Source organism: Plodia interpunctella, chromosome 16 (genome assembly GCF_027563975.2).
Source record: "Plodia interpunctella isolate USDA-ARS_2022_Savannah chromosome 16, ilPloInte3.2, whole genome shotgun sequence".
Classification (NCBI taxonomy): domain Eukaryota; kingdom Metazoa; phylum Arthropoda; class Insecta; order Lepidoptera; family Pyralidae; genus Plodia; species Plodia interpunctella.
Window position 1 is genome coordinate 6,407,835 of NC_071309.1, and position 27,399 is coordinate 6,435,233.

The following is a 27,399-nucleotide window of genomic DNA, read 5'->3' on the forward strand; positions in this document are numbered from 1 at the left end:
CGTAGCTCTCCGCTCTCTGCGCCCGTGTTTCTGTTTCTTGAAAAGTGTCTCGTGTATTTTGTGATTGGAAAATAGTGAAACGATGTTTTGGCATCGAGGAGGTCGCTGGCTGTCAACGAACTGAGCCCGTAGATACTCCATCTTTGGCACCGGAAGCAGCAGCGGATGTGCCGATGATGGGTGAGCGGGGTGCCGTATGAATGCTTAACAATCTTCGATCTCGCATTTCCTATTCGATCCGTGTCTTCACCGAAAGTTTGTCAACCTCTAATTTTTTGTTAAGAAGACCCTTATGTGAGTAGCGTCTATTATATTTCGTGATGAGCGTCTGCGCTGGCCGCCGCCGTTTTAAGGTGTGAGATATAAATAATGTCGAGGGAAAACGGAGCCATAAAAATTTATTGAAGATTGTGAGACGTGTTATGATTTTGAAGTTAACATACCTATTTACGAAAATAAACCAGCGTAAATTAATAGGTGTTGGTGTTAGTAGGCAGGTAGGTACCTACTCATAAAGTTTCATATTTTTGTAGGTAAACAAAATAACTATTTTCCTTAACTGAACTCCGAACTTTCTACAACATACAGAGGCAAAGGCTTCTAGAATAAAATAATATTGTTATAAGTATTTTATACGAATGGCGGTGTAGTGGCTCCTAGAGTCTATTTTTATACGTACTTATTTGATAAGGAAAAATACAACACAACAGTTAATACCAGTTTAGTTTTAATCCATGGAGTCACAGTATGATAAAGAGCACAAAATTACTATAAAATAATTACATAAAGCTACGTACTTCTTCTCCGAAGCCGATCTTGGCCGAAGAAATACGTACCTACTTGGCATATTATTATCTCTACGGTTTTAAATTCATCCCAGAGCATTCGTAAGTAGTTAACTTATAAGTATTATCCTACAGTAGGTATTTTTCACTGGAACAGTATAGGTACCTAGGTACTTAAGTACTTACTTTTTTCGAGAGGTAGGTAATAGCACTAAAACTATGTTTATACAAAATCAAATAATTTATTCAGAAATTAGGCCTTCACAGGCACTTTTTCACGCTATATTCTAAATTAAATGATATTTACCAAAGCTACAAACTACTAGCATTTCGGAACGACTAAGAAGAAATGCCGGAAGATCATTCAGTGTTTATCATGCCAGAAGGGCTTACTATTTTTTTAAATATAAATTTATGTATCATTTTTTATTAGTAATATAACAATGGAAGTACACAATAAAGTACATAGACAAACAAAAGGTATACTGAAACACATCGAGTGCTGATGAAAGGAAAATGCATAATTATATGCGAAATTTCAAGAGATCCCGATCCACAAAGCGTGAAGGGGAAATAAACATATTATACTTTCACATCCTTACGTCCTTTTTTCATTTTATACATATTTAGAACAAAGTCCTCTGCATATGTTTGTCTGTTTGTTCGCGATAAACTTAAAAACTATAGCACGGATTTTCATGCGGTTTTCACCAATAGTTAGTGTGATTCCTGAGGAAGGTTTTGGTGAATATTTTATTACCTATGTTTTCACCCGAGAAAATCCGGGACGGAAAAAAGAATATAGGCAGGTGTGCCTAAATAAATATCTCCACGTCAATAAAATCTTAATTAACTTGCATACCGTATTGCATTGGCCTACTGATCAGATATGATATGATCGTAATGACATTGATGCGGAGGTGCGTACAGTTAGCTCGCCAAATACGTATATGAGAACAATTAAAATTTATTACGCTTTGTCTTTGTTTACAGTGGCAATCAATCAAAATTTTGGGAACATAATTTTGAATAACAAACCATTTTTATTTTATAACTCAGCCATGATAAATTTTACTAACCTTACTAACTTTCAAAAATGAACTATTAGATGGCGCTCACTGCTCACCATGACAGTTTTATCATTTATTTTAAAAAATACAACTGGGTAGGTATTATTCTGCACTAGATAAAGGATTTTATTAGATAGTATTAAGTATATTATAGTTTTAATCATATAACTTTTTTAATAGCCATGCCATAGCAGTGGGACACCACAGTCCCACTGCTAGGCAAAGGCCACTCCACTACTTCGTCAACCAGCTCTGTCCATTGCGTAACTCCTCCAGTTTTTATCCGTTGCATCTAAATTGTCCGTCCATCTTGTTCTCGGGCGGCCTTCTTTGCGTCGCCCGCCAGCAGAGACCCATTCTGTGCCTATTCTAGCCCACCTTTCATATATCATCATACGACAAGGATTTTGGCGGCCACCGAGGATAATAGTGACAACTGTCCAGTAGGCTAATATCCTATAGTATATTTTTAGTTTTCGGTATTAATTTTAAAAAAAAGATAAAATGCGATGATGGTTCTAGTGCGGGTTGGCCCAGTCTTAAGGCCCTTGTACACCGAACGTGTATCCAGCACGCGTAAGGCAAAACTTAAAATGAAGTTAAAATGATGAAAACGGAAATTTAACACATGTGTACACACGTGTATTTGTTACAATTCCATATAGAAAAAGTGCTGCAGCAGGAATCCCGTGTGCACGGGCCTTTAAATTGCTTATTGAATTGACAACGTGTTCAGAAACTGATAGCACTTTACTGCAATTTGCACCCCATTGAGTAATCCGCCCCAGAGGCACAGAGTTTAAATCATCACATATTTTTTTGTTTTTAACTGAGGTACTTACCTACTTAGTTGAAATTATCGATATCAAATTTCAGCACCTACATAAGTAGCTTTAAAGTAGTTAACGCTTGAACCTCAGAAAAATAATTTCGAATTATTAAGTAGCTACGTATTTTTTTCACAAAATAATAGGTACATACTTACATCGTTGTTTTAAATTCATTCAATCATTTAAAATCTAACGGTTAATCTTAACCATTTCCCAGACTTTCTACGAAGTACCATATTTCTATCTCACCTTGGAGAAAAGTCAATAAATGCGAATAAAGGAACACATTCGTTTCCACGATACAAGAGCTTCACATTTCAATTTGATTTGGATCGAGAGTGCCAGAGAAATGCAAGATGAATTGTTTATATGCCATAATAATCCATACTCCATACTAATATTATAAATGCAAATGTCAGTCTGTCTGTTCCGCTATCACGGCTGGACCGATTTTGATGAAACTTGATATGCATTTAGTAAAAGACTCGAATTTAAATACTAGCTTTTTTCAAAAATCAACCCCCAATTATTTCTAATTAAAAGTTTAAAATAATTTATTTATTAGTTACAAATATTAGTTGTACTGCAAGTACCGAATGTGATTATCTCATGTTCAAAAATACAGCCTGTATGTAGGTATGACCCAAATCTTACGCCTGCAATCCGGCGAGATCGATGAACTTTGTTTTAGAATTAAGCAGATTGAGAAATTTATCATATTCACTTCTGGATAATGTTGGCACAATTTGTGATTACAATTTACAGACATTAACGCGAAGGAGGAAATAAACTTACATTAAGTCGGTATATGTTATAATAGCGATACGTAAAAATATTACACTGTTCGTCTAGAAATATATGTTCTACATTGTACCCTCATCCTACATTGATTCACAGATTTTTTTATGAACTTTGTTATCATACATTAGCAGAACATTATGTTTAAACGTAATAATACCATGCATTACGGAAGTAGTTACAATTCTACATCGATTCAACTACAAGGAGTCCCTAGATTGACTTATGTAGCTTTCCCAAAGAATTCCACACAGATCCTTAGCACCATTATATTAGTTAACACTATTGGTATACATTCAAGTAACAGTACTTTGAACATAGTCTCGAAAATACTCTATAGAGCGTATTATTCTCTAACTCCTAATAAATTGGTTCAACACAAACGGAAGTAGTCAATTGCATGTAAGCCACGGATAAACTTCTGACCGCCCGGACGTGAGTTGACCCTTGAGCGATGCACATGCACGCTACTACAAGCATTTTATAAAAGGAAGTTATATGTATAAGTAGTAGTTTGGGTGTTCGTGAGGATGGTAAAGAAATGATAGCAAATCGTTGGCGCCGAAACAGTGCATAGATTAAAAGGGGTAATAGATATTCAACCTATATCGTATATGTAAATAATTAGGTAATTACATATTTATACATTCTATCTAATAAGTACCTAGGTATTATAAATGTGAAAGTAAGCTTGTTTGTTAAACCTTCACGCTTTATCTATTAACCAAACATCTTGAAATTTAGCATACCTTACTTAGGTATGCTAAATTTCAAGATATTTGGATTTGAAGTACAGAAGACATAGGGTAACTTTCATCCCGGAAAAATTAATGTTTCCGTATGATTCACAGGCGAAGCCGCCAGCGTACGCTAGTACGATATATGTAGGTATACATTATAATATAATTGGGCATAAATTTATCTTTTTAGACTATTGTCGCCAAACTTTACACTTTACAGGTGTTAGTTACCGCCATGCGCCTTGTCGCATGCGTGACGTATATTAAAGGTTGGCGACAAGGAAACGGAAACACGCGCGACTTTCTCACGGTATTATATCGGAAGCACGTTGAAAAATAGATCATCTTGGGTCACAAACACACATGTCAACTAATACTGTATATAAGAATACAGAGATTTTATTATTTCAGAAATAATAATTAAACTAATCTACACTTCTATACTAAATATTATGAAGACAAATTGTTGTAAGTTTGCAAAATTTTATCGTGATCCGTTCAGTCAGTTAAAAAATAACGTGAGTGAATAATGAGCTATTTCATTTAGTGAGATGAATGTGTACTAAAATAAACGCAAAGCTCGGACATTCTCGGAATACACGGGTTTTAACCTCATCACATTTTAAATATTTTTATAATCCACATGGGGCACTTTGAGATAATTAGATTTAGATATATTTTTTTAATGTTCATATATGATGATATACAGAAATAATAAAACCAGGGTCAACATTAGCAAGCATTGAGATGATTGAATTATGTGTGCCTTGAAGATGCCTTGAAGATATCCACAACCACTGATTTTCAGTTATCTTCATGATAATACGCGCTAATATTATCATCTAAAAAAAGTAATGTTTCAAAAGGTGAATAATATTACATTGCCAAATAATAAAACGCAATATTTGTCTTAAGTGCTACAGAACAGAAGGAGACCAGCCATTTCGCCTTTTGTTAATCCGTGCAGTACAAGACTGAGCTTTGTTTTACAGCAGATGCAAGTAAACACCGACCCACCAACATCTGGTATATATTTTTTTCACTTTTTGCTTCCACCGACTAAGGGAGCGATTTCTGTGTCGCTCGATAACATTTTATGCCGGTAACCAATGATGGTAATAGGGATTATAAAAATTTGAAAAAGGTTGTCATTTTTATGAACTGATTTGATTTAATGAATCAACGGCAAAAAGCATCTTAATGATATTTGTGGTGGCATAATCTGTATAAAATTCTGTTTATTATAATGGACTGGTTCAAAAAATTCTGATGTCAAGAAGTCAAGATCCAGACCTGAAAAGCAAAAATCAAGCAATCCTGTGTCACAGCTTCACGAATTCGATTACAGGAGTAACATTAATTTTCGATTGATTTTATAATTGACACCCAGTTGCAGTTGACCCAGCTCTCGATTTTCGAGCGGGCGCGGGAGCGGCGAGATTGGAACTGTAATACGTTGTCATGCACCACTGCAACCCGCGCATTGAGCTTTTTATAGTTTTTACCCGACTGCCCAAAAATTGAGTTATGTTTTAGGGTTGTATGTATCTTGAAATTCTTGAAATAGGTGCTTAATGTATAATTCAGAAAGCGATATCGTAAACATAATTACCAAATCCTTTTTTAATTTTACGTATCACATGCATTATAATAGTTAGGTTTATGTATGATCCCGGTAGTGTTTAAATTCAATAAGTAATAATAGCTTCCATTTCATTGCTTTCACCCAACGGCTAATTTCAATTCTTGTTATGTGTTAGGCATGAGATTGATTGAATGTTTATGTACATAATTCGACTGCAAACATTCATTAACAGTCAAAATATTACTCATTTTCTGAGTTTTCAGTTTGTAATCTAAAACAATTTGGAATCTATATAGGTTAAACGTATAATGTAATAGGTGCAACGCAATATGTATGCCTTGCAACTACATAAACTATACTTGTTATAAATACTTATGTCATTCTATTCACCTACCTATTTCCAACACCAGTTTCATAGTGCACACAAATTATAAACGGATCACGTCTCCCACCCCCGATAGGGTAAACTGTACCGGCATGAATATGAATGAGCGCTGTAATATCAACAATGTAGAATTTATTTACAAACATAGCACCTAGCGCGCTGTCGAGCGGATGCAACTCGGATATTAAACGGGAGAGCAGGCTGCAGCTTTCCGACGACGCTTCCTGCCGCGCGTGCCCAGAAAGCTCCCTTGTAAAAAGCTCCACACGTGTGAGCTTAGCTCCACCTGCGCGCGCGACGGCTTCGAGATCGACGCTAGCGCATACCCCGCCTCGCGTCCGCCGGGATGTGTCGTGTTCAGTGATTGTGATCTCACCGTGATCATGGGACCCCAGTTCGATTACTGTCTGCGAGCAACGAGTGAGTTCCAAAAGTGTTTGTCCTTGTTTACTCATTATTCGCTCCATAGGGCGCCGCCCGCCCAAACTTGTGAAACTTTTGCAATTTTCTCTCGAATGTTTATCCAGTTCGCGAAGTTATCGGATTATGCGAATAACATTATTCAAGAATTCGGAATTGTTTTAAAGTTTTCTAACTTTTTCTTCTACAGACAAGAAATGTTATATCTTTAACAGAAAAAAAAATTGCTGGAATTGATTATGAAATGTTTTAGTGAGAGTGCATGGATATTTATGCACACACTACACAAGAAAATGCATTATACATATACTTATGTATACTATATATTATACTAATTAGTGAGTCGGAGCATGTCTTCCTTCATAAGTAAAGTTTTTATTGTAACTTTAAGAATATTTAGAGAACGGCACTGCATCCTGCTCGGAGCATTGCACTGATGGTGATCTAATCTTTTTTTTAACCCCAGCACAAAATAGGGATGTTACACGTCCTGTAATAAATAAGTAATAATATTACTGGCAGTTATATCAAACGAAAGTTTAAATGTGTTTGTTTTAGTTTGAAATTAACTGCTAGGAACTTGATCCTTTAACTACCTAGCAGTTTGAAATAGGCTTAGACTTTCTCAGGTATTTTTTCACGTCATATTCTAGTTTAATTAAAATTTACCAAAGCTACAAATTACTGGCTACTATAAATAAAATAATTAGGACTAAATAATCAGATAAAAAAATTACACGAAAATGTAAACTTATATAAGTTTCGTATAAGCAGACATTCAAAAAAATAACCAAAATTATCAAGAATCGTAAAATTAGTCATAAGTCTGGCACCGAAACAAATTCACAAAACTCATAGAGAATCTTTTAAACTTTCCAAGAACTCAGATTGATTCATCAGACAACAGCATCCGTTGTCTGATGAATCGACGATGTTCGACAGATACACGCTCATTCGGCAGTTATTTGATTTATATCCAAAGATAGTTAGGATTCTGAAACGTAATATTTAAAGTACATAGGTTAAAATTTTTACATTTAAAAATATTTACTTACCTAAATAAACGGATACTTATTATGTAAAATATCAATGCCAAAATCTAATAAAATTAGAAGTCAAATAAAATTAGAAGCATCATTGTTTTATTTTAGTATAAAACTTGAATTATTAATTTACAAGGTATTAATCATTCTCTGAACGAAAATTAGTAACTTGTTACCTTATCTATTTATATTGAAATAGAATTATCCATTTCATCAAAGCAGGCAATATTATTTACAAGTAATATTCAGAAAGAAACTCAGTATTGGGCTTTCAACCTTGAGTTTAACTATTCTCACTAAGCTCGTGACGAGTACTGGGACTCCGATATATTAATGTAATTTAATTGGACCTAATACCCTTATTTTTATATTTATTTATTTATTTATATTTATTAATACGAAAGGGATATATTTTTTATAATGTCATCTCTGAAATTGGCTAAGAAAAGTCAGTGATATAAATAAAGTCCTAAAATTATATATAGTAACAGGAAAGTGGCTAGTTGATCTCACACAAATCTATAGTCTAAATAAAAATAAATGACGCCACACAAGGATCATCCATCATATTCGCCACACGCGTGGCTAAAATCATTACACGACATAATATATGTATAATCAAATGTACAACCACTGTTATTCCACTAATGACATCAAATAATAGAGCAGCATCCCGCGTAGTGGTTTCCTAGTGGTCCATTGTCTCTTCCTCGTTTTTGTCCCGCCACATGTTCCCAGGGTCGCTTTTATTCCCTCGTCCTCGAAAATTGTGGAATTTAATATGCTGCCCATATGCGGGCCGGCAAAAAGTAGAAAGCTGGCTTTATGAGATTGTGCTTCTAATTATATTTCGTCTTAGTACTTTGTTCTTATTTTTTGATTGAACGTACGAGCTAGATACTATTTGACATTTCATTAAAGTATTTTGTCTTGCAGGGTTTCACAGCGGTAAGTCTTTTGAAAATAGTTAACTTTTTTAAGTGTTCGAATATAGGCATTTTTATTTTTGTAAATTTTCTGCCAAATCAATTTATTTGGCACTTAGTTACAGTTGTTGTTCCTATATAAGTATCCTGGTTATACGTGCGTAAATCAAGTAGTTATCCCACGATCGTAGCAACCATCTCGTAGCTGTCTAGGGCGGAGTACAGACAAGCGCAGATTACTTTCAATTCACATTTTCCGGCTTTCAAAACTAGGTTGGTCCACTCTGCCCGCAGTGCGATGGAGAGCCGTTAGTTCATTGGCGTTATTGAATAATTCCACGACACAGTCGCCGAGTGGTGGTCAGGGAGCGTCGCCGCACGCCGCAGCTATGATTCTCGGTAATGGTCTTTTATACTTCTAAAGACATCTCGGAAATGTCTTCATCAATAGTTGTCAAAATATTAATGAACTAGCCACAAAGCGACCCAACGCGAGTCCTCCGGTAATAGCATTTCCGCTTTGGTCTCCCCTAAGCCTATTTCCCTTAGTAATAATTGGAAGTAGACGAAGTACGAGTACTGTTTGACCTTGTAAAAATTTTAAATGAACTTTGTTTCAGACAATCCGTCGTACTTCGCGTTACCGGATAAAGATGTCACCGATAGTGCGGAGTTCCAGGGGAGTGAGGCATACTCCCGGTCTGCTCCGAGCCGCGTCTGGCCGGACCAGGTCCGGGTTGGTCCGCTGGGCTCGCCGAGACGCAGGGAGCCCGAGAGTCCTAGAAGAAAGGAGTTCCGGGCGCTTCTGCGGTCCCTATCAGCTAAAGAACCCGAGCAAGCAGAAGCGTTCCTCAAAGGGGAGCCAAGACCTGGAGACTGCGCACCTGGTGATATGAGACACACGTTTACTGCTCCGCGGATAAAGTAAATATGAAAATATTCTTTTTCATAATTTATGAGGCCTAACCTCATCTAATTTACTTGAATTTATCAAAAAAAAGTAAATTAGATGAGGTCAGGCCTGAAAATTTAAAACAGTAATGACCATTGATGAATGTGCGATATAGTTATAATCATGCCATCTATTCTAACGCAGGAAGGGCAAGATATGTGCAAAAGTCGTAACACCAGAAGGAACCCAGGAGCGGGAAGAAATATTCTATACAATTCCTCTGCAAGGCCGCAGAAGGCATTCTGTGGGAGGATACTTGGCTACTGGAGGCGGCGGGACTGGCGAGGTCACCACCGTACCTAGCGAAGTACCCAGGATGCCTCCACCAAGATTCAACCCTAAAGAGGACGAAACTGTGAAAAGAAGGCGGCCAAAGAACTTTACCTTTAAAGGTGAGTGAGTGTTTATTATTGTGATGTGAAATATACCATTCGACCTGAATGTCGAAGTAGGCTAATTATGGGTGAAATGGTGCAAGTAAATGTTTATATTAGTAACCGATTCTAACAGCGAACCATATACATCAAGCTGACTGATGTTTAACGAGTCATTAATAAAATGATCGAATGTTGAAATAAGCAATTTAATCCTTGATTATTTTTGCCCTTGGAAAGTTAGGCTTGAGATTATCTATTATGTTACTCCTTTGCTACAGCAAATACGACATTACACTTATTTATCAACATAAGTTTAATTAGATGCTTGTAATAAGACATGATTGAAGAGGCACATCGTAGGAAACGCACTAAAATCTATTATTGGGAAACAATAAGACGTGAAAGCGGACAATATTGATAAATGGTCGTAAACAAGTCGACGTAGGGCAGATACGGGAACATTGCTCCCTGGACCCTTCTGATAATGCCCAAGACGCATTACGCTCTAAAATACAAAGAGTTGCGCGCGCGCAGGGCAGCGGTATCTTTGATTTGGGCGTATCGCGCTTGACCTTTTTCTGTATATCTAATGTTACTCATCTGTAAATGCACTAATTGGTATCAATCAAGTTTTCGGACATGAAGAGTTATCGGTTAATTTGCAACATTCTTAGAGAACTGACGGCGAGTGATAATAAGACCTAGTAATCGTCATAATGTTCATTAGCTGCTTGCAAGAAATAGTTAATAATAAGTATATCATATATAGATATGGTTTCATTTTCATCACCGAACTTCCAGTTATTGTTAAATTTTCAGAATTTCATTTGATTAAAAGTTTATTATTTTTTTAGAAAATAAAATAAATCTACAACTTAGCCAATCACAGAAGGAATTTTTGGTGTGACCAAAATCTCACATTCTTTCAAATGTTTCAATATCAGCCAGTTTAGAGATTTATTTCTGATAATCAGAAATACCAGATTTCTGAAGCAACTACTTACTTAGGCACCTATATATGAAGATGATGACCGAATTCGAATTCCGACCGAATATGAGAGTTAAGTTTTTTGTTACATCCACTCTTTTCCAGTTTATTTGGAACTTCCTTGATATTCATAAATATTCTTTAGAAACTTTATTTACATAAGTATTTATAGAGGTACCTTTGCTTATCGTAAGAACATGTATCGACGATTAGATTAAACATCTCGGACACTCGGATGGACAATCGTAACGTGTTTAATATCTACATCATTGTATTTGATCTTCGATAACGTTGTGAGAATATCGACGCTCGGACCCGTCCCAAATTTGTTTGAGCAGATTAGGCGACGGACCACCGATCTCTTTTATCATATGCTGGATATGTTTTTTGCCATGCCATATTGTGCTAGAGTAATATCAATCCCAAGCTCCTCTTGGTATCTAATATGATTATGAGTTTACAAGTCTACCTACTACTAATGAGATAATTTCTCCTTAGAGAACTTGACGTAGAATCGAGACTGATTTTCGTAATGAAAACTGGTGACGATTTTGTTTGCTTATTATTTTTATATCATAAAGCACAGTAATATAATGTATAGCTAATAGAATGAATCTATTATTGAAAATATTAAGTATTAAACCTTTCTGCCCAACCACCGATGCTGCATCATTATTACAAAGGTCACAATTTTTTTTACTAGTGATGACTCTATCCAGTGAACACAAAACATATCAATGTAAAGGACCGAGGGATGACGGCGACTTCGCGAGTGGCGATTATCGTCGCGACGAGCTTTTAGTATGCGAAGCGCGTTCGCATGCGCCGCCTGACGCCCGCGCGCAATACTCGACGCGCCTTGCCTGCGCGCGCGCACCGCTCTCCTTGCCACAGCACGCAGGACTCTTGTGTTATTTAGTGCGCTTTCTAGTGCTGGCATGCAGTTTAGTGCAATGATACTTAGTTGAACGACTAGACAAAGTGCCAACATGGAGGGAAGCGAAACAAAGGGTGACATGAGTGAGTACTTTTCATAAACTAACTAAACGGAGGAAGAATCTAATTTTATAGGACTACTTTATATGTCAATTTTGTAGGATCTGTGTTGTAATAATATTTTTAATCGTAATGTGAATATTAGTGGTTGTCATTTTTACTTGTCAATAGGTACTGTACGAATATTTTGTCTTTAATCTTTGTCTTGGCATTATTTCGAGTTACCTTATACGGTATGGCATAGTAATCTCACTGAAATAACTATTTATCTTTAACTACTTATTGACATAATCCAATTTTAAAATATTTACTACGCCAATATTTACCTAAGTATTTATATCCCTATGCGCGCTATATGGTTTCAGTTTAACAATTTATTCGATAAATTTTACGTACATACTTTCAAATATTGACCATTTGAATATTTTTACATCATTGCGAAGATGTCCTCCAATCAGTACAACCAAAATCAATGTCAAAGAGACCGTAGTTCGCTACCAAATTAAGTGTTACCGTTGTCGCTACAATGATCATAGGACTTTATTCCTTCGCACTACAGAATACGGTCTGTTATCCCGATGGGATGGAAACTAATGGTGCTTGCACATTAGCCATGCAGGGTGGCTCCTTCGGTTGAATAAACATGGCATAATTTACATGCATAGAAGTGGCTCCCGTAATGTACTCGCCCGTAGAATACAAATGGACAAACGCCTTTATTTCTTTGTGTTCTCAGTAGAGCCAGCTCCCATAGATCGCAACTTGTATCTTAGAATCGATTGTAACAATTAGGAGTTATGGCGTCCGTGATTTGTCGTATCTGATCTGAATTATCGTACTTTACACGGAATATTAAATGATTTATCTATTTCGCAGAATATTGAAGTTGTTAGATTAACTATTCTGCCACATAGATCATAAGTAGTATATCTCTATTGAAGACTATTTAAGTATACATTAGATAATAACAAGTTAGCGCGTAAGTTAAAACAACAGTACAACTTCTACAGCAGAGAAATGACAGTAATTTACTGAATGATTGTTTACTAACTCCTAGTTTAATAGGCAATCAAGCCAATCTGAGCTTTACAGCCGAAAATGTAAATTAGGGCTCGGTTCTGGCAAAAAATATTTAGAATCCAATGAAGTGTTTATAGATTCGCCATCGAAACTGAGAGAAGAAGCGAATAAACGGGATGTTTGACCAACCGAGAGACACAATGAAGCTACTAGGTATATTTTGCGTTTACTTGATCTATAATCCATTCCAGTCAGTCGGAATGTAGTTAGGTACCTTCTTAAATGGCATGGTTTAACATAAATTAACTACCGTTATCATCAATATGTTAACTAAGTATTTACGTTAAGTGGGTGGTACCTCTCGATAAAGCACACGCTTACTTCCATGTAGATTATGTAATTCCTAAAAGTTCTTAGTTGAACAATAGCATTCGTCACGTTATGTTAAATAACGGTGAAAACTGCATCAAAATCCGTTGCGTGGTTTAAAAGAAGGAAATGAAACAGACGCGAAGGGTTCCTTTGTTTTAAACTACGTAGTCATTTTTTGTTTTGTATAAGATTTTCGTTTTATTGTCTATTGAACGGCTTGTCATGTTATCAGCTAGTTGTGAGTTACAACTTTGTTTGTACATAATTTACTATCAGCGGCTTGTCGCTTGAAGACGAGACGGAAGGGAGGAGACAGCGTTATCGCGTGTGACCGCATTCAAGGATGATTTCCTCTAGTTTCCTCAGGGAACCGTGATTACTACATAGCTAATTACAAAAATTTCAATAATTGATTTTTTCATTACAATAAAATCTTTTAAATATGCGACTGCTTATTTGGTTTATTACCACGTTTTTACATCGATCACGTTCATGTACCTAATTACTATTTTTATATTAAATTTATATATTTTTAAGATTTTTATTATACCAGCTTCTTTTTTAACATTGTCAATAACGGTTGAGGAGTTGGGGAATGGATATGAAGCTTTAAATAAATATTTGTTCCAAGAAACTTATATAATAGTGTCGAAGTAAATCTGCTTAGAAGATTTAAGGACGATTCAAAGCTTTATGTTGTGTGCTAAGAGAAATCCTATGAAAAATGATCTGAAAAGGGATTGTCTGCTTTACCTCTTTTGTTACTTTGTGTTCGTTGAAAGTCCACCTGATCCTAGAAGAAACTAGATTTTTGTATATCACAATAGATTTGTTTACATGTTGGTTTAAGAGCAAAAGAAAATCAACGGCTTTTTTTTCACCGTTGATTGTAAAAGTCAATCAAGGAAAAGGTTTATAAACTGGTGTTTCGCATAAACGATTGACTAGCCACTAATCACTAATTTAACATCAATTCCACCAGTCTATGTTCAGCTAAACTGGGACTCTGTCTATCTCGTAAGGGATCGAGACGTGATACTGTTTGTTTATTCATAGACCTATTCAAGTACCAATGTAATTCTGCAACTTCATCTATTAACTTGTTACAAAAAATAGCTGAAAATACTTGTTCTTTATGGTCTGTTTCCTGCCATCGCCGCAAAACACAGTATAATATTAATGCTGTGGTAAAACTGAGAAAATTATGGTTAATCAGCCAGTCTAACTGACAGTGGTTATACTAATTCTATTTATAAAAATAATTGGTGCGCATGTGCGTACCTCTCAGTATGATTCTGCGCTTTAATTGACACATGAATCAAGCGGACTTTCAACTTTACTAGTTAATTAGAAGCATTTTTATTCGGCTGAAAATCTGATTCATACACTTTCGAAATCTATACTATATCTGTGATATATTTTGTTTTAGATATTCTAAGCAATCTGTTAGTGCAGATTATAAAATGGTAATTTCAATGTTTATTGCCTTTTGAATCGCTATTGGACTACTCACATTTTTGAGTAGTTGATTTAATAATTTAAATCAAGTACATTATATTCTCCGGTCAAGGAAAACATCGTGAGGAAACCTGCACACCGTTTAACAGTTTAAGTTCTATCTGTATGCGATTATTTGCTACTAGACGCGGCAGGTCGTAAAAGTCATGTCAAATGCCTTAAGGCGACTTAAATAAAATGTGACACAAGGGTTAGGAATTAACATACTCGATAAGAACAAAACATAACCCCGCCATACAGCTGCAAATGGCCTTCGAGTTTCACAACTCTCGTCTCTATCGCGTAAAGTATACATAACTAATCTGTATTAATTTATCTATAATTCACAATTGTTAGAATCCTTGTATTATATGGACAACTTCGCCTACACATGCCCTACATTTAGCTGATGACCAATTTAGGTTCTTGCTATACATATAACGGCGTGTGTGTACATTTCCTTAATTACTGAATCAACAAGTTGTGTATGACATCAACTTTAATTAACCTTTCGTTTAATTTATAAATGCAGTTATTGTTAAAACATAGGCGCAAGTCAATTTTCAACGTTGTTTTTTAAATGAATAAATATCGAATTTATACGATTTAGAACAATACCAATTAAACTGAATGAAACTTTGAAATTAAATAAATATTATATCTTTATTTAGAGTACGTTTACAATCAGATATACCTATACAGCTCTCAACGGCTCACACTGCTTGTATCTCGAGTCCAATGGATACGAGCACATCACACCCAGAACCCCAAACAAATATTTGTGGTCACATGTACAAATATTTGTTTATTTGTGCAGATTTAACGACAAAAATATTTTCATGTCTAATTCATATGACTTGTTAATAAACGGTACTTAACAAAGCACAAAGTAAATTATTTATACTGTAATAAGATAATGCGAACCCACAGCCATTTTCCTTTCAGTTCCGTCTATTACAATTACGGGCTTCCAATACCAATGTAGAGCGAGAAAATTGTGTTCACTCGCAGCAATTCTGTAGCAAACTTCGTAGCTGCGCTGCTACGAATTAAATGAATATAATATATAATATTTCTTGAATAATACGGGCAGCTTTTGCATCTGATGTTTCTACATATTAATTAAATGTCAATGAATATTATTGTAAACAAAAACAATCTGTTATAATATTATATTATATTATAAGAAAAAGTAAAGTTTTATTACGTTAGTTAAACTCAAATAGGCAACTGTGGGTTAACGTTAACTTCAGAAAAATCCATACACGGAGTTCTAATAAACACTAAAGTATCAGCCATTCATAATAGCCTATTGCAGACATGCAATAAGAATAACAGTAACCAGGAAACAGATCAAAAAGCCACCTGTCACACTGGCCGTTATTGGAAACTGCAACATTTCAGTCGGCACATCAAAGCAGAGGCCATTGAACTGAAAACTAACGCGCTGGAGCGGGCATCGCGCCCCAAATGCTTCCATGTAGGTACCTCTGTGATCCATTTAAGAAGCTTTGCGTAATATTCACGTTGCCTACACACCTTGGGATATTAATAGGTTTAACTGCCTTTTGTGGCCTTACTAGGCACATGGTGTGGCGATTAGGTTGAGAGTGACTTTTGTTTCAGTTCAGAGCAATTTCGACTGCTCAAAATTAATTCATATAATTTTCCTTCAGAGTTTTTATGTATACGTAACGTAGCCTAAACGGATTACGTTTTCCAAGAGCTTTTTTTTAGATGTTCTGTACAGTTTGAGTAGAAGGAAGGAATAGCCTGCCCTCCCCTAAGTTAGTTGGTGAATTAGTATAATCTATGCCAAAAAAACTTTTCTTACCACAGTAATACGAGTGCACGTATTTTTAAAGCTAAACATTATTGAAATTTGAATAAAATGTAAATCCTACATCGACGTTCCCGCCAAACAATCAGAGTATTCGTTTTGCTTTTGCTAATCAATTGATAAGAACATCCACGTAGTTACTATCTCACTATCAAAGAGCTTTGTCTTAAACTGCAGTCTGTTTATAAATTAAGGCATCTTTAAAACTACACTTATTGTGAAGGTTATAGAATCCAGTGCAAGCTGTTTAGCATAACACCGCGGCTGCATGTAATAGGGCATCGTTATTCCGGGCGACGCTGATAGACGTTTGTCTATTTAGGAAACGGATATTACATTTAGTCGGGTCTTCATTTGGCGGCAGAGGTGGGCGAGTATAAATCCGTACGCATTTCCGGCGCGCGCGGTGCATAGCATATTCTTAACCCGGCGTCCTAGCTGCGCGGCGACTGCACAACACGACGCGATGCGAAGCTGTGCGACCTGTGCGTGCATTAAAGTTTACGGCGACAACAGCGACTGGCGTATATTTTTTTCAGCTAAAACGGCGGGTAGCTCTCGGAATGTCTGTGCAAAGTGAACGTCATCCTGCCGTTTATACAAATTTAGACATATTGACTAGTTCTATTCTCTCATCAAACAAACATCATCTCATCAAACGTTTAACCCCGAGCCCTTTAACCCCGAGGTAGGTATAGTTTTATTTGTTTTTTACAGGATAGATCTATATTGAGACAAGAGTATAAGTTGTAATATATAGCTCATAATCTCATAGGACTTGTAACAGATAGGTAACCATGTCAAAATATAAAGATATTTTCTGATTGGCAATTCGATGGAGCATAACTATCATAGCGGTCGGTGTCAGTATATGGTAGTGGATAGACACCTTTACGCAGCTAATGCACCGGTAGATGCAATAAAAATTTAACAGGCATATGTTTCATTCATACTCTAAAGAAATATATGGAAGTGTGTTTTTAGAACGTACCCTAAAAGGGTTTACGAGTACTTACTTTCATTTGAATATATTTACACAACCATTTTAAGTGTTTGCTTTTAACTGTATCTATTTAAATGCAAGCTCATTAATCAAGGGAGCTAATTCATTGACTTCAAGTGGCTATGAATGGAATCGCAACTGTGGAGCAACAGATAATATAATAAGATCCCTCTGTTATGATATGCAGGATTGCATTGAATTACACTCATGCTTTATGCTTGAAGACATCAATTACACATATTTGTCTTTGCTGATTTGCAAGTTTAAATGGTGTTTGATTCAGTCACATAACCTGTTTATTGCGTTTTTTAATTTCCAATAATATATTTATTTATATAGTTATATTTCACCGAAAAGAAATGTTCAAAGCGGCTAATTACATTATCTATCTACCTTGAATAATTATAATATAACACAAAATGCTGAAAAAACGTTACTTAACTTTGACTATGGGCACCAAACCACAGATTATATAATACTTCCAGTAACCAAACATACAACATTTTAAAAATATAAAGTCATAACAAGCGGTAAAAGAAATAGGGTGGAACGTTATTTAAAAATTTCAGAGTATTTTATGACATGTGCCGGAGTATACGATTACGACGCTTTCGAGACGGGGACTGAACTCTGATCCAAGCAGACATTGACCTTACCCATAATGTCACTGCTTACCCGATATCAAGTGAAAATTCTTCATGCTATGCATGCTTATTATCTTATGGTTTTCGGTGATAATATGCCACGTTCTGGAAAATATTCCACAAAAGTCATGCTGACTTATTTTTAGGCAAGCTTCTTTATTTTATATACCACCTATACTGTGTACCTATACTTTTTCCTTCAATGTACCTACATTGAATATCCAGATTTACAAAAAATAATAATTTGATGAGCTTTCTATCAGGTTCTTATTCATCCACTCATCCGCTAGATAAGAGCTGACGTCTGAACACACATTTTGCAAACATAGCACTCTCGATTGAATTTGCATTCAAATAAAAAAAAACTAGATCATAATCGGTTCAATAGTTTTGGCTACGGACGTCTGTCCGTAGCTAATACAGAATAGAATAGTAGAATATACAGACAGATTCACAGATACGTTACACTTGTAACTTCCTGTAGTCAAGGGTTAAAAATACACCTACATCTTCGTATAGCTTACCTTATCAACAAAACTTACTTATTCCGTATGGAACTTTATGCGGCGACTTTATGAGCTAATTTAGAATGCATTTTGATAGCTTGGTGCACGCTTGATTATAGTACTTATTCCAACAATTGCCGGGTATTTTTTTAAAGTTATATACGAGTATAGTGAGATAAAAGCTAACAAAAATAAAATACAAAAATTAAAGTATACTGGCAGTTAACAAAAAATGTATTGTTTCAGAAATGGAAGACATAGCGATATTGTGGAGCTCGGGGTCCCCGGAGAGTGCACTGTGGTCCGACTACCTCGTCGCCAGCTTCGACAAAATCATGTCCCAAAGGGCACGGCACCATTACAGGTACATTGAGCCAGTTTCTGCATTTGTAAAAGAAAACCTGCGAAAAACATTGAACTATAATTTAGTACCTAGATTATCTAATCTTATATCTCGATAGAGCAAGATGGATATATTTTAGTCAGGGCCTAGATTATGAATAGATAATATTCTTACGTCATCCTCACATCGCTTATAGCTTAATTAAATTTTCAAGGAGCATAAATCAATATTTACTTGTAAGGAATCGTGAAAACAAACTCAAGGGATTAGTCTATTGGCGCAAAATGGCTTCGGACAAAGTTTCTTCTTGAATTAATTTTAACCTACTTAGTTCTGTGTTTGTAGGATTTCGCTAATCATTTATTATACCTTTTATATACGTATTTGTTGTAGAGTTACACCAATAACAGCAGAGGAGCTGCTTTCATCAGACGCCCATGACAAGCTGGACAAGCTGACGAAAGCACAGCTACAGATTATAATCATGTGTCCGATCCTGGCCACCAAGATGGCGGACTTAAAGCGGGACACCAACTGTGAAAACCTTTTCAAGGCTGACAAAATATTAGTCATGCTCTTGGGAGTCGAGAAGAACCAAATTGTAATGAATAATTGCGAAGGTAAGAGTAACAACTGTGTTTGTATTCAATTATGGGGTACGGGTATATTTGCATATTTCCTTTCAAAGGCGTACGTCTGTAAATAATTACAGACGTAATGGCCACCCATAACTTAGATCATTACCCATAAGGGTGGTCTCATTCATGTAGCTCGGCTATCATTGAACATCCAAAATAAAATTTCAAAATTTTCTTTATCCACCATTGTAACTAATTGTGCTGCATAAATAGACTAAAAGGTTAATAACTCTACACATCAGGTTGTCAGAGAAGACGACTTCAAGTCTAAAAAATGTTGGTGCATCCAGAATCTGTGGTGCAGCGAACAAAAGCATGGCAAAAAAAATTCGACATTTGAATAAATAAAAATACATTGTTTCAGATTATCCGACCATAGAACAATGGCAAATGATGATGGTCCGCGAGAAGGACACGTCCTTCGTGGACACCTTCCTGACGGCCGCCGTGGGCATCCTCAGGACCAAGGACTGCAAGGACACAGCCACTGACCGAACCAGCTTCTCCATTGTACCAAAGAAAGTCAAAATAGTAAGTCTCTAATGTTTTAAAGATTTGTATTTTTTAATGTAACGAACAAAATTAAAACTGTTGGAATGATTTTGATGATATAGACTAGACCTTTAGTAGTTCCACAGGCGTAGACTAGATAGGCGTAGACGAAGTCGCGGGCGGTTGCTATTTTATATATCCGGCTTTACGCATTGGTGGGTCTAGAAATCCTCCGTATCCATACATTTACTTATATAGCAGTTGAGACATTAAAATGACTGATAATGATGGCTAAGAAATTTAAGAATACTTCGTGGTAAGTCCCGTTATACAGTCACATTATCACGACTTAACTGGTAATTCCCGTTGAGATATATTATAATAAAGTAAAATATCGCTAGGTATATTGTAAATGCCTAATGAACACGAGCCCAAATACATAACAAATGTTTCCTTGTCGTAAAGGTCAGGTCATTAAACAAGGAATTCTTTTAGCCTTATTATCGTACTTTGCCCAGGGCCAGAGTCGGGTGATAGCGCTACTCAACGACCCCATTAGAGAAGAGGACAGCATTAAGATAATGGTGGACAAGAAGGGAGAGGTCATCAACATACCCTCCTTTAAGAAGAGGAACCCATATACGTTGCAGTTCGATATACCAGGTAGGTACTTTGATTTAGTTAAAGGTTAAATGTTAACGATATAATAATATATATGAGGTAAAATAAAAGTTATTCCAAATTAAGAATCACTTTCATCTTTAATTAGGACTATTAAAATGTACTCTTCGTACTAATACCATTTCCGTCAGAAAGTGTTCCAAGTTTTCTAGTGGAGAAAATAACTTGTCAATTTACTAAAGTAGCCAAGTTCATACTGAATTTAAAAATGTTATATTGAGTCAGTCTTCATTCCACAAAGAGCCCTGAAAAGTAAAAAGCTTTTATGTGTCTAACGCGTAACGTCATTAAGCTACGCAGTAGATAAAATAATATTAAGTCAGTTTGTCAACTTCGGAAGAATTTTATGTAGGTAGGTATATTTGATGATTGATTAATAAAAGGCGCACCACCACCAACCAAACCAAGCATCCAGCTCTGACATTAGAATGTTTTATTCTTTTTGTTATTTAAGAGCCCCTTATGGCCAGACTTAAGGACTTACCTACCTTCAGAATCAGCTATATTATATTATTGGAAAATTCAATCCAGCAACTTCAAATCAAGTATATTTCTCAAATGATGATGGATTTCAATTTAGGTGCTAGATACGAGAGATATGCAAAGCGAAGCGTGAGAAATTGCGAATCATAAGATTCAATTTGCATGCATGGGAAGTAATTTTATTAGGCTTGTATAGGAGATATTTTGTTCGCAAATGGTGAAAATGAATCATCACTTGTTACACTCACATAGGTACTACTAGTACTACTATACGTAGGTACTAATGGAATCTACCTATCGGCGGTAGTTATTTAGTATAAACTTTCAACAGTATTAAGATGAACATAACTCCACTGCAACGTGAACCGTTAATTACGGTTACTCAAAGCTAGCCCCGTCACAATAATCTCATCTGAGCGTGTTTCCAGTTATTTTTTCGGCCATAGAGCATCAGAGCCCAGGGCCCACTTTCTTACTTTTTCTACTCTACTCAATTAGAATTAAAGATGAATAGCCTCGTCACAATATATAAGTGTGATTTAAGCCCAGTTTTACCATCAATGCTGTTCAAGCGGTACTAGTGGTCCGGCTGGGTGTAACGCAAAAAATTTATAAGACGTTTCCAACAGAATCCTGCCTTGACGTGTCAATGTTGGTGTGGGTCCGAGTAAGCAAGAACGGGCAGTCCCTGGGCCGCCGCCAGATCAAGTGTGAGAGTCGTCTTCGAGAGCTGGACCAGCTGCTGCGTGCCTCCGACCACCCTCTGGAGTTCATGTGTCAGGTCAGTGTACAAGTATAACAAAAAAGACAAAGACTATTTCGGTACAATTCATAAATTATTTGATGTATATATTACCTACACATCAAATGTATTAAATAAATGTTTTTTCTTCTTCCCTTTAACAACAATAAAAACAAATTTTATGCCCTTATGAATTAATAGTGTAAGCTCTTTGATCAATATTAAGTCACAAGTGTGGAGAACAATTCTTTCGCCATGGATCTTCAGAATAAAGGACATGGACAAGAAACTAAAACACTACAAGTTTTTTTTTCGTATTGAAACTTTTTAATTTCTAGTGTTAAAAATCTACACCTATATATCTCCCCACAGACTCTTGGTTTCAAGACAACTAGCAAGGAACAGTTAGACAGTTGGATGCTGAACGCCTTTCAGAAGAACATACCTCCACATTTCAATCTGCTGGCGTCCAACGAACAGTTTAATCCAAAGGCGGACGTGTCGAGTGAGTCCATTGTAAAATCTTTACATCATAATGTGAGCATTTGATAAAGCGATATACCGTGTACCTACTGGGTACAAATGGAAGGCTTTATTTGAATATCAAATACTTAGCTACCATGCTAGCAGCGAATATAAAAAAGAATACTTTGTTTAGACATAAAGTGTAAAATGTATCTTCATTGCATTTATCGCGTTAGTTCAGTTTTATAAAGCAGACCTAGAATTTATCCTGTCTTAAGCATGAGCTTCAAGTGGTAACACGATTGATATAAAAAAAATGTGTTATTTCTTCACCTATTGTTGTTAAAACATTTCTATATTATCTCAAATTTACCTTTATTAGTAAGTATCCATCTGTAGCATTCATTGTATTAAATCTATAGTGGTATCTATACAATAATCCATTGTTTCTGATTCGTAACATAATAGCATACTCCATAAGACTCACATCTGTTTTCATATAGTTTTGATGTTTATACCTATGTAGGTATATCTATTCAGGCATAGTTTTTAAATTAATTTTGTCATTGAAGGTGGTGAGGAATACCCCACTCTCCTCCACTGGGCGGCTCGGTTCGGTTTGGAGAGGGTGTGCTGGCAGTTGCTGGAGTGTCCGGGAGGCGGCGCGGCCGTGGCGCTGCGGAACGTGAGGCAGCGGACCCCGGCCGACCTCGCCAGGGACCACAAGCATTTCAGGTTGGCTGACATGCTGGCCGACCATTTGGTAAGCAACCATTTCATTAACGGTAAAAAGGTGCTATAATGTTTAAAAATCGCCTTTCTTATTTTTGTCTTTGTTCCAGAAAATCAATGAATTCTCTAATATGTATTACTATCTGAAAAACATGTCTGATAATGATAAGGATGATAAAGAAGAATGCCAAGAAAACCTTAAGGAGCTTCGCATTGTAGAATCAGGAGATACAGTAGATTCTCCAGTTCAAGAGAAATCTGAAACATCATCAGACCCCTTCAGCGAAGCCTGTACACAGAATCTGGAAGAAAACGCTGAAAAACCTGCAGAAGAGAAAAAGCAGCGCCCGACCCTAAAATTGCCTCCGGTGAAAGAACAATTTTACCAAAACGAGTTCCCGTTAATCGACGACACCGTAGGCAGGATTCAACAGGCTATAGAACATGACTATTTAGTTCAGCCATCAAACATAAAGGTCGAGAGTCCAAAATTCAGACCAAATAATTTGTATGCCAATAGTTCGCGTCTGATGGCACAACAAGCCGACATATTTTTGTATTCACCCACCGAAGAATCGAAGACTTTCAATATTGATACCCCTACTAGTGATATAAGCCAAATAAATCTAAATACCAAAGAATCACGTTGCAGCGGCAGCGTCAAAAGCTGCAGAGAAAATTGCCCTTTGACGGGCCAAGAAGAGCTAGCAGAAATAATTAATGACTTTAAGAATAACGTATTCACAATATCAGAAGTGGAGAAGTTAGTTATGGAGTGGAGAAATAGAAACGAGACGCAACAATCGATGAAAGAAAAGCAGGAGCAATTGAATAAGATGAGGGAGGAGTACGATAAGATTCAACAAAAAATCAAAGATAATATGAAACGACCTACTCCATTCGAAAGGGTGAAGAAGATGTTTTCCAAGAGTAAAAGCAAAAGTAAGTATTCTATGAATGTCTATTATTATATAATAATCAAATAATGTAAGTACAAATATCTAATGGTGGTTTTATTTACAGATCACCAAGAAAACGGTAACGGCACGATCGAGAAGAGAAACGGAAATACGAGACCAAATAGTAGTTTAAGTGAAAGTAAGTCAACTTTTGCCAACACGACAGAGATTCAAAATATTAAAATTTTTGAAAAAGATATTATAGATATATTTGATCGAATTATCGAATAATATTGAAATGTTTCATGTCCAGGTTCTTCGTCTTCCGGACGTCTGAGCACTGTAAGTGGAGGCAGTGTGACAGAGACCCACAGCATGCAATCCGAGATCGAAGACAAAACTAGATCTATTGTAAGTATTATCTGTGAAATGGGATTGAAAAAGTTCCCATTTATTTCTTCAAGTTCGACTTTCTCCTGGGTTTGATTGCATTTGACCTCAAGCGAATGAGAAACAAAAATAAGGTCGTTCATGCAAGCTGAAAAAATCTCTTCTTGAAGATCCCTAAATCGTAAATTTCAGAAACTGCGACTCTGGTAGTGAATTTTAAATCATGACGGTATCTAACGCGTTAGGTACAGTAAATATGGACTAACTTTCTAATCAGTATCAAATCTCCCCATCTCCTTAGTTTTCCTTGCACGGTTCCCCTTAGGAAGTCATACCACATAGCTCACTAAACAATTTCAACGTGTTCGTAGATTTCAACGAGCACTCTGACAATGCACTCGTGTGACGACAGCCACTTGGACGATTACCTGATCCCGCCGCCGCCCCGCCCCGTCAACGGGTGCCCGCAGTTCACCACCTTTGGACACCCTAAACATGATTCGAGGTGAGAAACTCCAATATTGAATTTGACTCTTGAACTAGTGTTCAAGAGTCAAAATCAAATCAAAGGTACAAAGTGAATAAGCCAAAGGAAAAATGTTCCAATAGAGACCTAAATGAATACAGTCATAATCCAAATAGCAGCTAGAAATATTCAAGCTTTGAATATTATTTTAGTATTACGTTTGTATATGTCGATTTTTTATCCGTGCTCTTCAAACTCCTCAATGTTTTTTTTAATAAAGGAACATGCACATGGCCACAATAGTGGAGCGTGAAGCGTCAGCGTCGCGCGAGCGATTGGATTGCGAAGACGCGCACGCCAGCACGCATTTACGCATGAACTTCGCAAAGGAGCGGCCGCGATGCGACGATCGCGATGGTGCACATATGTATATGAATATTTCAGCGACGCACACGTAAATGTAACCTATTATCAAAAAGATTCAAAGACATTATGTCTAGAGGACTAATTATTGGCAAGGCCAATTAGCTTTCGAACCCATTTCAAATTGAGAACGTTTTGCTCTCAGAGCATTATATATTGTAGTGGATGTGCACCCCAAGGACGTTTAGCTTCCAAAACCTCCTGATCCGTAAAGATTATACTGTGTATTATATATTATATAAATATAATAAAATGAATGAGATGTGTCAGAGCGACAAACATTTAATTTTGACATATTTTTTATTAACCAGATAAACAAAATTTTTCTATACAATCAACTTGTTAGAATTGTTCAAATAGCTGAGGTATTTTTGACTACGCTAGAGTTTACGTTTTGTAATTTTGAATGTGCCTACTTAAGTACTCAGAATTTCTTTGAACGACATTTGTCATTGCAATTTAAATAATATGCAAAATTGGCAATACTATTTCATACTTTTAAAGTATGAAAATTGCAGTTATCCGAATTCTTTCATTACTTATATCGAAGATTAATTTACGAAAAAAAGTCAACTCGCTTTTCTGATTTGGTTCAATACGAATAATTTGAACATTTTTTGTAATACATTTTTAATACTACAAGAGATCCTGTAATGATACGGATTAAAACAACGCTTTCGGTTTGAGCATATAACTTGCAGTGCAAATGATTGTTGCTTAGGAAACCGGTAACAACGCACCTAGTGTAATGCGCAGATGCAAGAAAATCAATAGTCGCCAGGCTCAGCCTGAGTTGAGTTGAATCAATACAATACACGAGAGCTAACAATTAAACCAAACTAAGCAATGGCAATTTTCGTAAAAATAGAAGTCCTGTAAATAAACTAAAGGTAATTTTAAGAAAATCTTTTCAAGATTGTGTTACTATGACTTGAAACCAGATGTTTGAATTTCGGACTTTATAACTGAAAGAATAAGGTTCTAAATATGTGAGGGAAGTTCGGCATTTTTATGGTTTTTCTTATTCTTATGCGTACTCGGATAAATTTGTTAATTTTTCAAAACATCTTGGTTTTGTATTGTTGCTGTACTTAGTGTTTTGGAATCATAAAATGAAGGATATTTCCTATAAATGTTAACAAAGAATAAGAGTTAGATCTTGAAAACGTTAAAACGTCATTTTATATTGCATTTTATTATACGTATATAGTGGACAATAACGCGTTATTTTTTAGTCTGTCTATAAAATGAAGAAAATAAACAAGAGCGCTGTTGTCCTATTCTTGGTTGGTAACACTGTTTTTCATCAACCAATCTTAACCATTCTTTTTGGTATTGCAATGCAAAATAATATTTTTTAATGAACTAGGTTAAAAATCCGTTTTCTTTAAAGACCGACTGTAAAAACACAGTTTAACACAAATAAACCGACACGGAATTGAAAATGAGTAGTTAGATTAAAAATGAGAAGTTAGTATATGACTGAATGACGTTTTGCGATATTCTGTCATGTTTAGATTTGTCATTTAATTCGATCACGAGTGCTTGAAGACTGAATGATATCTACTTTTGTACATTATGTAAATAGCCATAGATATTCCTTTCTATTTATTTTCATTCGAATACCTTACAATGTAAGATGGTATTTTAATTTTAAATAGTACAAAATATACTCCTCTAGTTTATGGTTAATCGACTAGGAAGCATGCAGGAATTTATAGGGAAATAAAATATGATTTCGTACTTTTGTATTAATGTATTCCAAAATTGCATTTATGTACGTATTACATTCTTGAAATAAATTATAAGTTCATAAGTACTCACGTATTTTATTTGGCATCAGTGGGCGAAGTGCAGGTTTGCATTTC

At 35.9% G+C, this 27,399-nt stretch overlaps 1 protein-coding gene across 4 annotated transcripts; it reads left to right on the forward strand.

Annotated features, from left to right (window-relative positions):
- stumps lies at positions 1 to 27,350 on the forward strand. 4 transcript variants are annotated; one of them, XM_053757219.1, is made up of 15 exons: positions 1 to 180; positions 9,203 to 9,506; positions 9,679 to 9,926; positions 19,024 to 19,141; positions 19,514 to 19,740; positions 20,123 to 20,289; positions 20,769 to 20,913; positions 22,044 to 22,195; positions 22,529 to 22,661; positions 23,194 to 23,384; positions 23,464 to 24,295; positions 24,377 to 24,451; positions 24,566 to 24,663; positions 25,014 to 25,147; positions 25,389 to 27,350. In XM_053757219.1, the coding sequence occupies exons 1-15, from the start codon at positions 174 to 176 to the stop codon at positions 25,564 to 25,566; spliced, it is 3,009 nt and encodes a 1,002-aa protein (XP_053613194.1). In that variant the 5' UTR covers positions 1 to 173; the 3' UTR covers positions 25,567 to 27,350. The 4 variants fall into 4 exon arrangements, with proteins under 4 accessions (XP_053613194.1, XP_053613192.1, XP_053613193.1 ...); XM_053757217.2 differs by lacking the exon at positions 1 to 180 and adding an exon at positions 6,452 to 6,613; XM_053757218.2 differs by lacking the exon at positions 1 to 180 and adding an exon at positions 8,858 to 8,981.
- Positions 27,351 to 27,399: the final 49 nt, after the last annotated feature.